The sequence below is a fragment of the Scyliorhinus torazame genome, chromosome 2 (genome assembly GCF_047496885.1).
Source record: "Scyliorhinus torazame isolate Kashiwa2021f chromosome 2, sScyTor2.1, whole genome shotgun sequence".
NCBI lineage: Eukaryota > Metazoa > Chordata > Chondrichthyes > Carcharhiniformes > Scyliorhinidae > Scyliorhinus > Scyliorhinus torazame.
Window position 1 is genome coordinate 257,023,229 of NC_092708.1, and position 19,502 is coordinate 257,042,730.

The 19,502-nt window shown below is 49.7% G+C and overlaps 1 protein-coding gene across 2 annotated transcripts in view; it reads left to right on the forward strand.

Moving 5' to 3' along the window:
• The window catches only part of mapkbp1 (mitogen-activated protein kinase binding protein 1), a 420,608-nt gene that overhangs the window by 203,009 nt on the left and 198,097 nt on the right, over positions 1-19,502 (forward strand). Inside the window, exons 6-8 of one of the 2 annotated variants that reach the window (XM_072486182.1) lie at positions 12,929-13,066; positions 16,760-16,942; positions 19,482-19,499. In XM_072486182.1, coding sequence (XP_072342283.1) covers positions 12,929-13,066; positions 16,760-16,942; positions 19,482-19,499 — 339 coding nt within the window. The remainder of the gene's footprint in view (positions 1-12,928; positions 13,067-16,759; positions 16,943-19,481; positions 19,500-19,502) is intronic. The other variant, XM_072486183.1, reaches the window with a different exon arrangement.

A 19,502-nucleotide genomic window follows, 5' to 3' on the forward strand; every position in this document is an offset into this window, starting at 1 on the left:
ACTGAACAGTGTGTTACACAGGGAGAGCTGTGTGTACTGAACAATGTGCTACACAGTGAGAGCTGTGTGTATTGAACAGTGTGTTACACAGTGAGAGCTGTGTGTACTGAACAGTGTGTTGCACAGGGAGAGCTGTGTGTACTGAACAGTGTGTTACACAGTGGGAGCTGTGTGTACTGAACAGTGTGTTACACAGGGAGAGCTGTGTGTACTGAACAGTGTGTTACACAGGGAGAGCTGTGTGTACTGAGTAGTGTGTTACACAGGGAGAGCTGTGTGTACTGAACAGTGTGTTACACAGGGAGAGCTGTGTGTACTGAGTAGTGTGTTACACAGGGAGAGCTGTGTGCACTGAACAGTGTGTTACACAGGGAGAGCTGTGTGCACTGAACAGTGTGTTACACAGGGAGAGCTGTGTATACTGAACAGTGTGTTACACAGTGAGAGCTGTGTATACTGAACAGTGTGTTACACAGTGAGAGCTGTGTATACTGAACAGTAACACAGTAACACAGGGAGATCTGTGTGTACTGAACAGTGTGTTACACATAGAGCTGTGTTTACTGAGCAGTGTGTTGCACAGGGAGAGCTGTGTGTACTGAACAGTGTGTTACACAGGGAGAGCTGTGTGTACTGAGTAGTGTGTTACACAGGGAGAGCTGTGTGTACTGAACAGTGTGTTACACAGGGAGAGCTGTGTATACTGAACAGTGTGTTACACAGTGAGAGCTGTGTGTACTGAGCAGTGTGTTACACAGGGAGAGCTGTGTATACTGAACAGTGTGTTACACAGTGAGAGCTGTGTGTACTGAACAGTGTGTTACACAGGGAGAGCTGTGTGTACTGAACAGTGTGTTACACAGGGAGAGCTGTGTGTACTGAGCAGTGTGTTACACAGGGAGAGCTGTGTGTACTGAACAGTGTGTTACACAGGGAGAGCTGTGTATACTGAACAGTGTGTTACACAGTGAGAGCTGTGTGTACTGAACAGTGTGTTACACAGGGAGAGCTGTGTGTACTGAACAGTGTGTTACACAGGGAGAGCTGTGTATACTGAACAGTGTGTTACACAGTGAGAGCTGTGTGTACTGAACAGTGTGTTACACAGTGGGAGCTGTGTGTACTGAGCAGTGTGTTACACAGGGAGAGCTGTGTGTACTGAACAGTGTGTTACACAGGGAGAGCTGTGTATACTGAACAGTGTGTTACACAGTGAGAGCTGTGTGTACTGAACAGTGTGTTACACAGGGAGAGCTGTGTGTACTGAACAGTGTGTTACACAGGGAGAGCTGTGTATACTGAACAGTGTGTTACACAGTGAGAGCTGTGTGTACTGAACAGTGTGTTACACAGTGGGAGCTGTGTGTACTGAACAGTGTGTTACACAGGGAGAGCTGTGTGTACTGAACAGTGTGTTACACAGGGAGAGCTGTGTGTACTGAGTAGTGTGTTACACAGGGAGAGCTGTGTGTACTGAACAGTGTGTTACACAGGGAGAGCTGTGTGTACTGAGTAGTGTGTTACACAGGGAGAGCTGTGTGTACTGAACAGTGTGTTACACAGTGGGAGCTGTGTGTACTGAACAGTGTGTTACACAGGGAGAGCTGTGTGTACTGAACAGTGTGTTACACAGGGAGAGCTGTGTGTACTGAGTAGTGTGTTACACAGGGAGAGCTGTGTGTACTGAACAGTGTGTTACACAGGGAGAGCTGTGTGTACTGAGTAGTGTGTTACACAGGGAGAGCTGTGTGCACTGAACAGTGTGTTACACAGGGAGAGCTGTGTGCACTGAACAGTGTGTTACACAGGGAGAGCTGTGTATACTGAACAGTGTGTTACACAGTGAGAGCTGTGTATACTGAACAGTGTGTTACACAGTGAGAGCTGTGTATACTGAACAGTAACACAGTAACACAGGGAGATCTGTGTGTACTGAACAGTGTGTTACACATAGAGCTGTGTTTACTGAGCAGTGTGTTGCACAGGGAGAGCTGTGTGTACTGAACAGTGTGTTACACAGGGAGAGCTGTGTGTACTGAGTAGTGTGTTACACAGGGAGAGCTGTGTGTACTGAACAGTGTGTTACACAGGGAGAGCTGTGTATACTGAACAGTGTGTTACACAGTGAGAGCTGTGTATACTGAACAGTGTGTTACACAGGGAGAGCTGTGTGTACTGAACAGTGTGTTACACAGTGAGAGCTGTGTATACTGAACAGTGTGTTACACAGTGAGAGCTGTGTATACTGAACAGTGTGTTACACAGTGAGAGCTGTGTATACTGAACTGTGTTACACAGTGAGAGCTGTGTATACTGAACAGTGTGTTACACAGGGAGAGCTGTGTGTACTGAACAGTGTGTTACACAGGGAGAGCTGTGTGTATTGAACAGTGTGTTACACAAGGAGAGCTGCGTGTACTGAATGCTGTGTTACACAGGGAGAGCTGTGCGTACTGAACAGTGTGTTGCACAGGGAGAGCTGTGTGTACTGAACAATGTGTTACACAGGGAGAGCTGTGTGTAGTGAACAGTGTGTTACACAGGGAGAGCTGTGTGTACTGAACAGTGTGTTACATAGTGAGAGCTGTGTGTACTGAACAGTGTGTTACACAAGGAGAGCTGGGTGTACTGAACAGTGTGTTACACAGGGAGAGCTGTGTGTAATGAACAGTGTGTTACACAGTGAGAGCTGTGTATACTGAACAGTGTGTTACACAGGGAGAGCTGTGTGTACTGAACAGTGTGTTACACAGTGAGAGCTGTGTATACTGAGCAGTGTGTTACTTAGTGAGAGCTGTGTGTGCTGAACAGTGTGTTACACAGGGAGAGCTGTGTGTACTGAACAGTGTGTTACACAGGGAGAGCTGTGTGTACTGAACAGTGTGTTACACAGTGAGAGCTGTGTGTACTGAACAGTGTGTTACACAGTGAGAGCTGTGTGTACTGAACAGTGTGTTACACAGGGAGAGCTGTGTGTACTGAACAATGTGTTACACAGTGAGAGCTGTGTGTATTGAACAGTGTGTTACACAGTGAGAGCTGTGTGTACTGAACAGTGTGTTGCACAGGGAGAGCTGTGTGTACTGAACAGTGTGTTACACAGGGAGAGCCGTGTGTACTGAACAATGTGTTACACGTTGGGAGCTGTGTGTACTGAACAGTGGGTTACACAGTGGGAGCTGTGTGTACTGAACAGTGTGTTACACAGGGAGAGCTGTGTGTACTGAACAGTGTGTTACACAGGGAGAGCTGTGTGTACTGAACAATGTGTTACACAGTGAGAGCTGTGTGTATTGAACAGTGTGTTACACAGTGAGAGCTGTGTATACTGAGCAGTGTGTTACTTAGTGAGAGCTGTGTGTGCTGAACAGTGTGTTACACAGGGAGAGCTGTGTGTACTGAACAGTGTGTTACACAGGGAGAGCTGTGTGTACTGAACAGTGTGTTACACAGTGAGAGCTGTGTATACTGAGCAGTGTGTTACTTAGTGAGCGCTGTGTGTGCTGAACAGTGTGTTACACAGGGAGAGCTGTGTGTACTGAACAGTGTGTTACACAGGGAGAGCTGTGTGTACTGAACAGTGTGTTACACAGTGAGAGCTGTGTGTACTGAACAGTGTGTTACACAGTGAGAGCTGTGTGTACTGAACAGTGTGTTACACAGGGAGAGCTGTGTGTACTGAACAATGTGCTACACAGTGAGAGCTGTGTGTATTGAACAGTGTGTTACACAGTGAGAGCTGTGTGTACTGAACAGTGTGTTGCACAGGGAGAGCTGTGTGTACTGAACAGTGTGTTACACAGTGGGAGCTGTGTGTACTGAACAGTGTGTTACACAGGGAGAGCTGTGTGTACTGAACAGTGTGTTACACAGGGAGAGCTGTGTGTACTGAGTAGTGTGTTACACAGGGAGAGCTGTGTGTACTGAACAGTGTGTTACACAGGGAGAGCTGTGTGTACTGAGTAGTGTGTTACACAGGGAGAGCTGTGTGCACTGAACAGTGTGTTACACAGGGAGAGCTGTGTGCACTGAACAGTGTGTTACACAGGGAGAGCTGTGTATACTGAACAGTGTGTTACACAGTGAGAGCTGTGTATACTGAACAGTGTGTTACACAGTGAGAGCTGTGTATACTGAACAGTAACACAGTAACACAGGGAGATCTGTGTGTACTGAACAGTGTGTTACACATAGAGCTGTGTTTACTGAGCAGTGTGTTGCACAGGGAGAGCTGTGTGTACTGAACAGTGTGTTACACAGGGAGAGCTGTGTGTACTGAGTAGTGTGTTACACAGGGAGAGCTGTGTGTACTGAACAGTGTGTTACACAGGGAGAGCTGTGTATACTGAACAGTGTGTTACACAGTGAGAGCTGTGTGTACTGAGCAGTGTGTTACACAGGGAGAGCTGTGTATACTGAACAGTGTGTTACACAGTGAGAGCTGTGTGTACTGAACAGTGTGTTACACAGGGAGAGCTGTGTGTACTGAACAGTGTGTTACACAGGGAGAGCTGTGTGTACTGAGCAGTGTGTTACACAGGGAGAGCTGTGTGTACTGAACAGTGTGTTACACAGGGAGAGCTGTGTATACTGAACAGTGTGTTACACAGTGAGAGCTGTGTGTACTGAACAGTGTGTTACACAGGGAGAGCTGTGTGTACTGAACAGTGTGTTACACAGGGAGAGCTGTGTATACTGAACAGTGTGTTACACAGTGAGAGCTGTGTGTACTGAACAGTGTGTTACACAGTGGGAGCTGTGTGTACTGAACAGTGTGTTACACAGGGAGAGCTGTGTGTACTGAACAGTGTGTTACACAGGGAGAGCTGTGTGTACTGAGTAGTGTGTTACACAGGGAGAGCTGTGTGTACTCAACAGTGTGTTACACAGGGAGAGCTGTGTGTACTGAGTAGTGTGTTACACAGGGAGAGCTGTGTGTACTGAACAGTGTGTTACACAGTGGGAGCTGTGTGTACTGAACAGTGTGTTACACAGGGAGAGCTGTGTGTACTGAACAGTGTGTTACACAGTGAGAGCTGTGTGTACTGAGTAGTGTGTTACACAGGGAGAGCTGTGTGTACTGAACAGTGTGTTACACAGGGAGAGCTGTGTGTACTGAGTAGTGTGTTACACAGGGAGAGCTGTGTGCACTGAACAGTGTGTTACACAGGGAGAGCTGTGTGCACTGAACAGTGTGTTACACAGGGAGAGCTGTGTATACTGAACAGTGTGTTACACAGTGAGAGCTGTGTATACTGAACAGTGTGTTACACAGTGAGAGCTGTGTATACTGAACAGTAACACAGTAACACAGGGAGATCTGTGTGTACTGAACAGTGTGTTACACATAGAGCTGTGTTTACTGAGCAGTGTGTTGCACAGGGAGAGCTGTGTGTACTGAACAGTGTGTTACACAGGGAGAGCTGTGTGTACTGAGTAGTGTGTTACACAGGGAGAGCTGTGTGTACTGAACAGTGTGTTACACAGGGAGAGCTGTGTATACTGAACAGTGTGTTACACAGTGAGAGCTGTGTATACTGAACAGTGTGTTACACAGGGAGAGCTGTGTGTACTGAACAGTGTATTACACAGTGAGAGCTGTGTATACTGAACAGTGTGTTACACAGTGAGAGCTGTGTATACTGAACAGTGTGTTACACAGTGAGAGCTGTGTATACTGAACTGTGTTACACAGTGAGAGCTGTGTATACTGAACAGTGTGTTACAAAGGGAGAGCTGTGTGTACTGAACAGTGTGTTACACAGGGAGAGCTGTGTGTATTGAACAGTGTGTTACACAAGGAGAGCTGCGTGTACTGAATGCTGTGTTACACAGGGAGAGCTGTGCGTACTGAACAGTGTGTTGCACAGGGAGAGCTGTGTGTACTGAACAATGTGTTACACAGGGAGAGCTGTGTGTAGTGAACAGTGTGTTACACAGGGAGAGCTGTGTGTACTGAACAGTGTGTTACATAGTGAGAGCTGTGTGTACTGAACAGTGTGTTACACAAGGAGAGCTGGGTGTACTGAACAGTGTGTTACACAGGGAGAGCTGTGTGTAATGAACAGTGTGTTACACAGTGAGAGCTGTGTATACTGAACAGTGTGTTACACAGGGAGAGCTGTGTGTACTGAACAGTGTGTTACACAGTGAGAGCTGTGTGTACTGAACAGTGTGTTACACAGTGAGAGCTGTGTATACTGAACAGTGTGTTACACAGGGAGAGCTGTGTGTACTGAGCAGTGTGTTACATAGTGAGAGCTGTGTGTACTGAACAGTGTGTTACACAGGGAGAGCTGTGTGTACTGAGCAGTGTGTTACATAGTGAGAGCTGTGTGTACTGAACAGTGTGTTACACAGGGAGAGCTGTGTGTACTGAACAGTGTGTTACACAGGGAGAGCTGTGTGTACTGAACAGTGTGTTACACAGTGAGAGCTGTGTGTACTGAACAGTGTGTTACACAGTGAGAGCTGTGTATACTGAGCAGTGTGTTACTTAGTGAGAGCTGTGTGTACTGAACAGTGTGTTACACAGGGAGAGCTGTGTGTACTGAACAGTGTGTTACACAGGGAGAGCTGTGTGTACTGAACAGTGTGTTACACAGTGAGAGCTGTGTGTACTGAACAGTGTGTTACACAGGGAGAGCTGTGTGTACTGAACAATGTGTTACACAGTGAGAGCTGTGTGTATTGAACAGTGTGTTACACAGTGAGAGCTGTGTGTACTGAACAGTGTGTTGCACAGGGAGAGCTGTGTGTACTGAACAGTGTGTTACACAGGGAGAGCCGTGTGTACTGAACAATGTGTTACACATTGGGAGCTGTGTGTACTGAACAGTGGGTTACACAGTGGGAGCTGTGTGTACTGAACAGTGTGTTACACAGGGAGAGCTGTGTGTACTGAACAGTGTGTTACACAGGGAGAGCTGTGTGTACTGAACAATGTGTTACACAGTGAGAGCTGTGTGTATTGAACAGTGTGTTACACAGTGAGAGCTGTGTATACTGAGCAGTGTGTTACTTAGTGAGAGCTGTGTGTGCTGAACAGTGTGTTACACAGGGAGAGCTGTGTGTACTGAACAGTGTGTTACACAGGGAGAGCTGTGTGTACTGAACAGTGTGTTACACAGTGAGAGCTGTGTATACTGAGCAGTGTGTTACTTAGTGAGCGCTGTGTGTGCTGAACAGTGTGTTACACAGGGAGAGCTGTGTGTACTGAACAGTGTGTTACACAGGGAGAGCTGTGTGTACTGAACAGTGTGTTACACAGTGAGAGCTGTGTGTACTGAACAGTGTGTTACACAGTGAGAGCTGTGTGTACTGAACAGTGTGTTACACAGGGAGAGCTGTGTGTACTGAACAATGTACTACACAGTGAGAGCTGTGTGTATTGAACAGTGTGTTACACAGTGAGAGCTGTGTGTACTGAACAGTGTGTTGCACAGGGAGAGCTGTGTGTACTGAACAGTGTGTTACACAGTGGGAGCTGTGTGTACTGAACAGTGTGTTACACAGGGAGAGCTGTGTGTACTGAACAGTGTGTTACACAGGGAGAGCTGTGTGTACTGAGTAGTGTGTTACACAGGGAGAGCTGTGTGTACTGAACAGTGTGTTACACAGGGAGAGCTGTGTGTACTGAGTAGTGTGTTACACAGGGAGAGCTGTGTGCACTGAACAGTGTGTTACACAGGGAGAGCTGTGTGCACTGAACAGTGTGTTACACAGGGAGAGCTGTGTATACTGAACAGTGTGTTACACAGTGAGAGCTGTGTATACTGAACAGTGTGTTACACAGTGAGAGCTGTGTATACTGAACAGTAACACAGTAACACAGGGAGATCTGTGTGTACTGAACAGTGTGTTACACATAGAGCTGTGTTTACTGAGCAGTGTGTTGCACAGGGAGAGCTGTGTGTACTGAACAGTGTGTTACACAGGGAGAGCTGTGTGTACTGAGTAGTGTGTTACACAGGGAGAGCTGTGTGTACTGAACAGTGTGTTACACAGGGAGAGCTGTGTATACTGAACAGTGTGTTACACAGTGAGAGCTGTGTGTACTGAGCAGTGTGTTACACAGGGAGAGCTGTGTGTACTGAACAGTGTGTTACACAGGGAGAGCTGTGTATACTGAACAGTGTGTTACACAGTGAGAGCTGTGTGTACTGAACAGTGTGTTACACAGGGAGAGCTGTGTGTACTGAACAGTGTGTTACACAGGGAGAGCTGTGTGTACTGAGCAGTGTGTTACACAGGGAGAGCTGTGTGTACTGAACAGTGTGTTACACAGGGAGAGCTGTGTATACTGAACAGTGTGTTACACAGTGAGAGCTGTGTGTACTGAACAGTGTGTTACACAGGGAGAGCTGTGTGTACTGAACAGTGTGTTACACAGGGAGAGCTGTGTATACTGAACAGTGTGTTACACAGTGAGAGCTGTGTGTACTGAACAGTGTGTTACACAGTGGGAGCTGTGTGTACTGAACAGTGTGTTACACAGGGAGAGCTGTGTGTACTGAACAGTGTGTTACACAGGGAGAGCTGTGTGTACTGAGTAGTGTGTTACACAGGGAGAGCTGTGTGTACTCAACAGTGTGTTACACAGGGAGAGCTGTGTGTACTGAGTAGTGTGTTACACAGGGAGAGCTGTGTGTACTGAACAGTGTGTTACACAGTGGGAGCTGTGTGTACTGAACAGTGTGTTACACAGGGAGAGCTGTGTGTACTGAGTAGTGTGTTACACAGGGAGAGCTGTGTGTACTGAACAGTGTGTTACACAGGGAGAGCTGTGTGTACTGAGTAGTGTGTTACACAGGGAGAGCTGTGTGCACTGAACAGTGTGTTACACAGGGAGAGCTGTGTGCACTGAACAGTGTGTTACACAGGGAGAGCTGTGTATACTGAACAGTGTGTTACACAGTGAGAGCTGTGTATACTGAACAGTGTGTTACACAGTGAGAGCTGTGTATACTGAACAGTAACACAGTAACACAGGGAGATCTGTGTGTACTGAACAGTGTGTTACACATAGAGCTGTGTTTACTGAGCAGTGTGTTGCACAGGGAGAGCTGTGTGTACTGAACAGTGTGTTACACAGGGAGAGCTGTGTGTACTGAGTAGTGTGTTACACAGGGAGAGCTGTGTGTACTGAACAGTGTGTTACACAGGGAGAGCTGTGTATACTGAACAGTGTGTTACACAGTGAGAGCTGTGTATACTGAACAGTGTGTTACACAGGGAGAGCTGCGTGTACTGAACAGTGTATTACACAGTGAGAGCTGTGTATACTGAACAGTGTGTTACACAGTGAGAGCTGTGTATACTGAACAGTGTGTTACACAGTGAGAGCTGTGTATACTGAACTGTGTTACACAGTGAGAGCTGTGTATACTGAACAGTGTGTTACACAGGGAGAGCTGTGTGTACTGAACAGTGTGTTACACAGGGAGAGCTGTGTGTATTGAACAGTGTGTTACACAAGGAGAGCTGCGTGTACTGAATGCTGTGTTACACAGGGAGAGCTGTGCGTACTGAACAGTGTGTTGCACAGGGAGAGCTGTGTGTACTGAACAATGTGTTACACAGGGAGAGCTGTGTGTAGTGAACAGTGTGTTACACAGGGAGAGCTGTGTGTACTGAACAGTGTGTTACATAGTGAGAGCTGTGTGTACTGAACAGTGTGTTACACAAGGAGAGCTGGGTGTACTGAACAGTGTGTTACACAGTGAGAGCTGTGTGTAATGAACAGTGTGTTACACAGTGAGAGCTGTGTATACTGAACAGTGTGTTACACAGGGAGAGCTGTGTGTACTGAACAGTGTGTTACACAGTGAGAGCTGTGTGTACTGAACAGTGTGTTACACAGTGAGAGCTGTGTATACTGAACAGTGTGTTACACAGGGAGAGCTGTGTGTACTGAGCAGTGTGTTACATAGTGAGAGCTGTGTGTACTGAACAGTGTGTTACACAGGGAGAGCTGTGTGTACTGAGCAGTGTGTTACATAGTGAGAGCTGTGTGTACTGAACAGTGTGTTACACAGGGAGAGCTGTGTGTACTGAACAGTGTGTTACACAGGGAGAGCTGTGTGTACTGAACAGTGTGTTACACAGTGAGAGCTGTGTGTACTGAACAGTGTGTTACACAGTGAGAGCTGTGTATACTGAGCAGTGTGTTACTTAGTGAGAGCTGTGTGTGCTGAACAGTGTGTTACACAGGGAGAGCTGTGTGTACTGAACAGTGTGTTACACAGGGAGAGCTGTGTGTACTGAACAGTGTGTTACACAGTGAGAGCTGTGTGTACTGAACAGTGTGTTACACAGTGAGAGCTGTGTGTACTGAACAGTGTGTTACACAGGGAGAGCTGTGTGTACTGAACAATGTGTTACACAGTGAGAGCTGTGTGTATTGAACAGTGTGTTACACAGTGAGAGCTGTGTGTACTGAACAGTGTGTTGCACAGGGAGAGCTGTGTGTACTGAACAGTGTGTTACACAGGGAGAGCCGTGTGTACTGAACAATGTGTTACACATTGGGAGCTGTGTGTACTGAACAGTGGGTTACACAGTGGGAGCTGTGTGTACTGAACAGTGTGTTACACAGGGAGAGCTGTGTGTACTGAACAGTGTGTTACACAGGGAGAGCTGTGTGTACTGAACAATGTGTTACACAGTGAGAGCTGTGTGTATTGAACAGTGTGTTACACAGTGAGAGCTGTGTATACTGAGCAGTGTGTTACACAGGGAGAGCTGTGTGTACTGAACAGTGTGTTACACAGGGAGAGCTGTGTGTACTGAACAGTGTGTTACACAGTGAGAGCTGTGTGTACTGAACAGTGTGTTACACAGTGAGAGCTGTGTGTACTGAACAGTGTGTTACACAGGGAGAGCTGTGTGTACTGAACAATGTGCTACACAGTGAGAGCTGTGTGTATTGAACAGTGTGTTACACAGTGAGAGCTGTGTGTACTGAACAGTGTGTTGCACAGGGAGAGCTGTGTGTACTGAACAGTGTGTTGCACAGGGAGAGCTGTGTGTACTGAACAGTGTGTTACACAGGGAGAGCTGTGTGTACTGAACGGTGTGTTACACAAGGTGATCTGTGTGTACTGAACAATGTGTTACACAGTGAGCTGTGTGTACTGAACAGTGTTACACAGTGAGAACTGTATGTACTGAACAATGTGTTACACAGTGAGCTGTGTGTACTGAACAGTGTTACACAGTGAGAGCTGTGTGTACTGAACAGTGTGTTACACAGGGAGAGCTGTGTGTCCTGAACAGTGTGTTACACAGGGAGAGCTGTGTGTACTGAACAGTGTGTTACACAGGGAGAGCTGTGTGTACTGAACAGTGTGTTACACAGGGAGAGCTGTGTGTACTGAACAGTGTGTTACACAGGGAGAGCTGTGTGTACTGAACAGTGTGTTACACAGTGAGAGCTGTGTGTACTGGACAGTGTGTTACATAGTGAGAGCTGTGTGTACTGAACAGTGTGTTACACAGGGAGAGCTGTGTGTACTGAACAATGTGTTACACAGTGAGAGCTGTGTGTATTGAACAGTGTGTTACACAGTGAGAGCTGTGTGTACTGAACAGTGTGTTGCACAGGGAGAGCTGTGTGTACTGAACAGTGTGTTACACAGGGAGAGCCGTGTGTACTGAACAATGTGTTACACATTGGGAGCTGTGTGTACTGAACAGTGGGTTACACAGTGGGAGCTGTGTGTACTGAACAGTGTGTGACACAGTGGGAGCTGTGTGTACTGAACAGTGTGTTACACAGGGAGAGCTGTGTGTACTGAACGGTGTGTTACACAAGGTGATCTGTGTGTACTGAACAATGTGTTACACAGTGAGCTGTGTGTACTGAACAGTGTTACACAGTGAGAACTGTATGTACTGAACAATGTGTTACACAGTGAGCTGTGTGTACTGAACAGTGTTACACAGTGAGAGCTGTGTGTACTGAACAGTGTGTTACACAGGGAGAGCTGTGTGTACTGAACAGTGTTACACAGTGAGAGCTGTGTGTACTGAACAGTGTTACACAGTGAGAGCTGTGTGTACTGAACAGTGTTACACAGTGAGAGCTGTGTGTACTGAACAGTGTTACACAGGGAGAGCTGTGTGTACTGAACAGTGTGTTACACAGGGAGAGCTGTGTGTCCTGAACAGTGTGTTACACAGGGAGAGCTGTGTGTACTGAACAGTGTTACAGTGAGAGCTGTGTGTACGAACAGTGTTACACAGTGAGAGCTCTGTGTACTGAACAGTGTTACACAGGGAGAGCTGTGTGTACTGGGACAGTGGGCATGATTTATCCAACCCCAGTGATGGCGGATCTTTCATCACCTTGCCAAAGGTGACCCCTGCGGCAGATCGTCCACAGTACAGCCAAACACGCCTTGGTGGCGTGGGAGAAACTGTCAGCACTGTGTTCCACAGGGAACTGTATCACATCTGAGCCTTCATGGGATGATTGTGTCAATGTTATTCATGCTGTCAGCATACATTTTGTTTCTCTGGAGCAGTGCTTTTCAAACAGGGGTCCTTGGGACCCAAGATTCTCCAATTTGCCCTGAAAGGTTCTGTGCAAAATTCTTACCACTTGAAAGTTGTTCAAAGTTTCTAAGATTCATTGTCTTACGTTTCCTGGCAAATAATCACCGATTGATTCAATAGCATTTTATTTTGTTTTCAGTTTTGTTTTCTGACCTCCATAGTAGGACAATAGGAGGGACTGAGGGTTAGGGTTCCATAGAATGTCAAATATATTGTGCGGTACCTTAATCAAAAGAAGGTTGTAAACCACTTATCTGGAGTGTCGCCAATGTCGGTACATGCAGCATTTAACAATTCATGCAGCATTTTTGATAGATATTGATTATGTTCTGAGGTAATGTGAAATGCGTGTTTCTGCATTCTTCCACAGAAAAATGTAGTTGTGGCTTCCAATAAAGTATCGAGCAAGGTGACAGCCGTGTCCTTCTCTGAGGACAGCAGTTATTTTGTCACTGCTGGCAACAGGCACGTCAAGTTCTGGTACCTGGATGCGTCGAAAGCCTCGAAGGTGAGTATATCTGATCAAGATCAGGAACGTCTTGCTCGCCCTCTCCCTGGGTTTATATTCCTCACTTGCTGTCTACATTCAATCATAGGAACAAGTCAAGACTGTTACACATGCAAAGTAGATACGGTTGTTATGTTTTGGGACTGTTGCTTTAACTTAGGGTGAAGTAGAGGACTGAAGGCGATGATGTGGTCTGATCTGATTTGTGCCTGACAAGCCTGGGTGGCTTGTTTCTTAAAGGTTCAAGGCTGCAGAGCACCCAAGTTGCTTTACTGGTAACAAGGTAGAAGGTATTCTTCCCTGTAGACAATGGTAAGAGCGTCTATACTGACTATGGGTAGACACCCTCATGTCTCACAAAGAGATGTTAGGCTTTATAAATGCTTGTACTTTAAACTCTCTATTTATTCCAAAGATAGGATGAAGTTGGGGGTTTAGAAGATAGTTAATCGATGTTTCTACCTAGAAACAAGGTCCATGTGATTCATATTGCCATGGAGCTGGACTTTGAAAGGGGAACACTGTAGAAAGCAATTGTAGTATGTGCTTTCACGGACAGGTCAGTCTATAAGAATCTTAGAGAGAGAGATGGAGCAGAGAGAGAGAGAGAGCAGAGAGATAGACGCAGCCAGTATCTGCTGTCCACCATTCAAAATGCAATTGGGAGCCCACGATCAAATCGAAGAGACTGTGTTCAACAGGATTTTAATGAGATTGGGAGATCTGCCTAGCTTTGGTTGGAGAAACAAATTTCCAGGTTTACCCTCAGCATCAGTTCAGGGATTAGAGTTTATCTCCTGGACTCATTGGGAGACTGTCCCTCAAGGTGTTACCCCATCCAGATTCCTCTCCCCTCTATGCCTTTGAAAACCCCTTGCCGTTGCTTGGCACCTATGGAGACTCCTGACGCCCCTAATGGGCTGGATCCAGTACAGCTCATGTCTTCATGCCCCAATTGTAGTCCCTATCGGTGCCAGCGCACTTGCTGGTGTCACCTGTACTGGAGAGCTGCCAGTATCTAATTGGTAGGCAGCTCCCCGAAGCAGAAGTCCTGCCTCCAGCCTATTAATGGCCAGTTGAGGCTTCAACTCATATCCGTGTGGGACACCATGGGTGGAATTTAATGTCCTCCCTTGAGCAATTTGGAGTGGGAGGCATGTCATTTAATCAGGCAGGTGGAGACCTCACCCTTCCTGCCTCCACCATGATTAAGTTCCAATTAATACCCACTTAAGGGCCTCATCCTGCTGAGCTGGTATTAGCCGAGTGGCCAATATGCATGGCAAGGGGTGGGTTTGCTTGAGCTTCCCAGGATGATCAAAGCACCCGGTATCTAGAAGGAGGCTTCTCTGTCCTTGTTGCCAGATCCCCCACTCACCCCCTCCCCTGCAACCCCCATCTCCTCCCCTGCAATTATCCCCACCCACTTGCCTACAAACTCCCCACCCCTCCTCTGTAGCCACCCCACACTTCCTCCCCTGCAATCTCCCCACTCACTCCCCTCCACCCCCTGCTCACACTCCCTGCAACCCCCTCCCGCAGCCCCACCCCTGAAATTGCCCCACTTCCTCCCCTTCACCCCCTTCCCCTCCCCTTCACCCCCAACCCTTCTCTCTGCACCCTCCCAACCCCTCCCTCTGCACCCTCCCAACCCCTCCCTCTGCACCCTCCCAACCCATCCCCCGCACCCTCCCAACCCCTCCCCCTGCACCCCCCCAACCTCTCCCCCTGCACCCCCCAACCCCTCCCCCTGCACCTCCCAACCCCTCCCCCTGTACCCCCCGACCTCTCCCCTGCACCCCGCCAACCTCTTCCCTGCACCCCCAACCTCTCCCCTGCACCCCCCAACCCCTCCCCTGCATCCCCAACCCTTCCATTGCACCCCAACCCCTCCCCCTGCATGCCAACCCCTCCCCTGCACCACAACCCTCCCCCTGCACCCCCAACCCCTCCCCCTGCACCCCCAACCCCTCCCCCTGCACCCCCAACCCCTCCCCTTGCACCCCCAACCCCTCCCCTGCACCCTCAATCCATCCCCTGCACCCCCAACCCTCCCCCTGCACCCCCAACCCCTCCCCCTGCACCCCAACCCCTCCCCCTGCACCTCCCAACCCCTCCCCCTGCACCCCCCCAATCTCCCCTGCACCCACCAACCCCTCCCCCTGCACCTCCCAACCCCTCCCCCTGCACCTCCCCCAATCTCTCCCCTGCACCCCCCAACCCCTCCCCTGCACCCCCAACCCTTCCACTGCACCTCCCAACACCTCCCCCTGCACCTCAACCCCTACCCTGCACCCTAACCCTCCCCTGCACCCCCAACCCTCCCCTTGCACCCTCAACCCCTCCCCTGCACCCCAACCCTCCCCCTGCACCCCCAACCCATCCCCTTGCACCCCCAGCCCCAACCCCTGCACCCCAACCCCTCCCCCTGCACCCTCAACCCCTCCCCCTGCACCCCCTCCCCCTGCACCCCAACTCCTCCCCTGCACCCTCAACCCCTCCCCTGCACCCTCAATCCCTTCCCTGCACCCCCAGCCCCTCCCCCTGCACCCTCAATCCCTTCCCTGCACCCCCAGCCCCTCCCCCTGCACCCCAGCCCCTCCACTGCACCCTCAACCCCTCCCCTGCACCCTCAACCCCTTCCCTGCGCCCCCAACACCTCCCCCTGCACCCCCAACCCCTCCCCTGCACCCTCAACCCCTTCCATGCACCATCAACCCCTCCCCCTGCACCCCCCAAAACCTCCCCCTGCACCCACCAGCCCCTCCCCCTCTCCCCAGCTCCTCCCCCGCACCCCCCCACCCCTCCAACGCACACCCCTGCAACTGCACACCCCCAACCTCTTCCCTGTATACCCCCACCCCTGCACAAACCCCAGCCCTCCCCTGCACACCCCTGCCCCTTCACAACCCCTCCTCTCCCGTCATCTCCACACACCTCCCCCTTCCCCCAGCAGCTGCCCCTCTCCAACCCCTTCACATTCCCCATCGACCCCCTCGCCATTACTCACCTGTGGCCTGGGATCCAGCGACAGTCCTGGATCTCGGGAGGCTGTCATACCCAGTGACACTGCTGTTCAATGGAGCTGCCGTCCTCTGATTGGCCAGCAGGCGGGACGTCTGCCCCAGGGGTCCTTGATCCTGGAAGGACTGCCACTGTCTAGTTATGTGCTGGAGTGTCATTTCATTTGGCAACCTTCCTAAGAGGGGTGTTACAGCGCTCTCATTGGCTCTCCAGCCAGTGGGCAGTGCCCCTTCACCTGCACTAAATAATGCCAAACTGGTCGCTTCCTTTCAATGTGAATACTTGCCAATTCTCACTACCCTATTTTCGATTGCCGAACCAACCTTCCAACCATTTACCTTCAATTCCATGAGTTTTAATTTGAGCCAAAAGTCTCTCATATGGAACTTTACCAATGCCTTCTGGCTGTCCATAGACTACATCAATAGTCTCTTTTTTCTGGGGCTTTGTGTGTGTCTCTCATTCACAGTGTGTTTATTTGTCTCTCTCCCTGGGCCCAGTTTTCACTGTGAACAAGTGGGTGGATTTTGATTGTGTTCAAACTGGGCCCAGTTTCTCTCATATCTTTTCTCACTGTTCCTCTCTCTCCCGGTCTGCCCTGTTCACCTGTTCCCGTCACAGTCGCCTGCGGTTCCCTGTTGATGGAGGTTTTCACTGCCTGTGTTTCAGGTCAATGCCACGGTGCCTCTGCTGGGCCGTTCGGGCCTGCTGGGCGAGCTGCGTAACAACTTCTTCAGCGACGTGGCGTGCGGGCGGAGCAAGAAGGCCGACAGCACGTTCTGCATCACCACCTCGGGCCTCCTGTGCGAGTTCAGTGAGAAGAGGCTCCTGGATAAGTGGGTCGAGCTGAGGGTAAGTGCCATTGGGAACTGCGAAGGCCCAGCAATAAGGGCCCATGAGACTCACTGATGTGTGCAGTCTGCAACCCCGCTGCTCTCCAATTCTGACATTGTGATCCCATTGCACTCGATTAAGCTGCTCTCCTTTCTCTGCTCGAGCCCTTCATCCGCTGATTTCTGTAAACATCCAATTTAACAATAGTGTCTCAGCGTCAACCATGGCTCAGTAGGTAACAGTCTCACCTCAGAGTCCGAGGTTGTGGGCTCTTGAACACAGAACGACATTCCAGTGCAATACTGACGGAACGTTGGACTGTTCATGCGCTGTCCCCTTGATGAAGTGTTAAATGTGGCTCCATCTGCCCTCTCAGTTAGATGGAATAGGCCTCGTGGTGCTAATTCGTAGAAGATCAAGGTGGTTTTTGTCAGTTCCTTGCTCATTATTCAACCTGCAACCAAAATCCATAAAATCCACCCTGATTATATGGTCACGATCTCATTACAGTTTTTGGGATCTTGGGAGTGGGGGGGGGGGGGGGGGGGGGGGGGGGGGCAGGGGGCGGGGGGTGGGGGGGGGGCAGCCCTCCCTCCCTCTTTTTAACCCATGAAAACAAGATTTCCTCTGAAATAATGGGAAGTGGTCAGGAGAACCTCCCAGGACATTCCCAGCGAGACAGCGCTGTTCCCTGAATGGCTGTGATTGTTCACCTGGAATTTCCAATGAATGGGTCCAGATGTCCCACCCGGTGGCTTTAGCCAGTGGAGGCACATCCCAGGGTAACCAGGAGCTTCCGGGCTTAGCTTCCAGTTCAGGAAGGAGTGGGGCAGCCACTGGCCCAGCGTTGCTCCTGGGGAGAGATCAACCAACCAACTGAGGATTCACCCTCCTGATCAGCAGCTGGTTGGTCACGGAGGTGTAGAGGCTGGACAAACTGAAAAGCAAGCTGGAGGAGGAGGTGCCTCCTGTGGTCAAATAGCCAACTGGCGTTCTGTGCACAGGCTTAAACACATGGACGGGTGAGGTACGGAGGATGGTCACCACCTGTGGCATCATAACCAAAGCAGGATGGGGGAAAGGACAGCAGCCTGACCTAGCGATAAGAATCTACGTGTTGGGGTCATTGACAGTGGTGGACGGCCTAAGCAGCTCCCCAGAACCAAAGCATGGGACGTCCTCTCACCAAAGATTCGGTATGAGGGACAGTTCCCCACCCAAGAGACTATTCTTCATTATAGGCAGAATTTTACATTGTGCGGGAGTTTCCCTGCCCCCCCCATTGTAAATTCTTCATCCCTTCTCCATCAGGTTGCCCCACAGCCGTTCAAGCTTGGCAGTGTAGTAATTGACTTGGGCCTCCATTTGGGAGGGAGTTCCGCCTCTGAGAATTGCTGACCAGTGAAATGACCGGTAACTCTCTGTGCCCCACCAGTGCCACTGGGCGCAGTGGCCCCTGCTGGTACTACACCCAATTCCCCATGGAGTTCTTAACTGGAGCCAGATGGGGTGGCCGGGGGTTGGGGTGGGACAGGCAAGGAGGGCTTGTGCAGTGGGATGCTGGAGTGGACAGGTAGTGTGGGAGGGGAAACATGGGGGTACGGAGGGGTTTGGCGAGGAGAAAAAAGACTGCAGGAAATTGGGAGGGCGGGGGAGGGTTGGTGGTGTGTGTGAGTTGCCTGATCAGCCCAAGGGGCCTGTAAAGGAAATACCTCTCACACTTGCCGAGTGAAAGCGGCTAGGCTTCCCAGCCCACCTTCTGTCCTATTTCAGACTCTGCAACCCAGAGATCACCTGATCTCCACTTTTATCAGTGGGTAGTGATCTGGACGGGGGGTGTTATTTCCCTCCCCAACCCTGGGAGACCGTCCGCAGCCCCACTGAGGGGACGCACCCGAGCTCCTTACACTCTGTCCTTTTGCACATAGTCCCCTGGAGGCCCGTGCTTGGATTTTATAGGATAATGGGCAGTCCCGCAAGCTGAATGACCGTTGTTATCTCCATCCGGCTGATGAAGTAATTTTTGAAGAGTTTTCACTGTTGTATGTCTGAAACAGCAACTCACTCATAGTGGACCCCACCAACAGCAATGAAATAATTGACCGAAAAATCTGCTTTTGCAACGCTAGGCAGGTGATAACCACCGGGCAGGACCATGCGCACGATGTGTTAAGTAAAAAGGAAAAATGTGTTCCCGTCAGGTTGTGCGTGCATTATCTGCTTTGTGTAGTTTACTGTAAACTGGGAATGTACTAACAGAGGAGCTAGCATTTAACTGTGGAAAGAGCTGTTAACTGTTGGTGAAGCTGCCACCCATTATTGTGCCTACGAGAGACAGATGTGAGAACACGTAGCTCCCATTCCATGTGTCTGCCAGCGTGGGCCTTCCTGTTGATCCGCACTGGAAATGTAGCCAAGTGGAAGTATAGAGATGTGACGTGTGCGTGTACGTGTGTGTGAAGTTCTGTCAGCTTAGTGTGCTGTTCTTTATTGTATCTCTAACACTTGATTCCCTCTCCTCTCCTCGCTGCTCTTCTCCCCTATTGACTTTGAAAAGAATGCAGACAGTACAACAGTA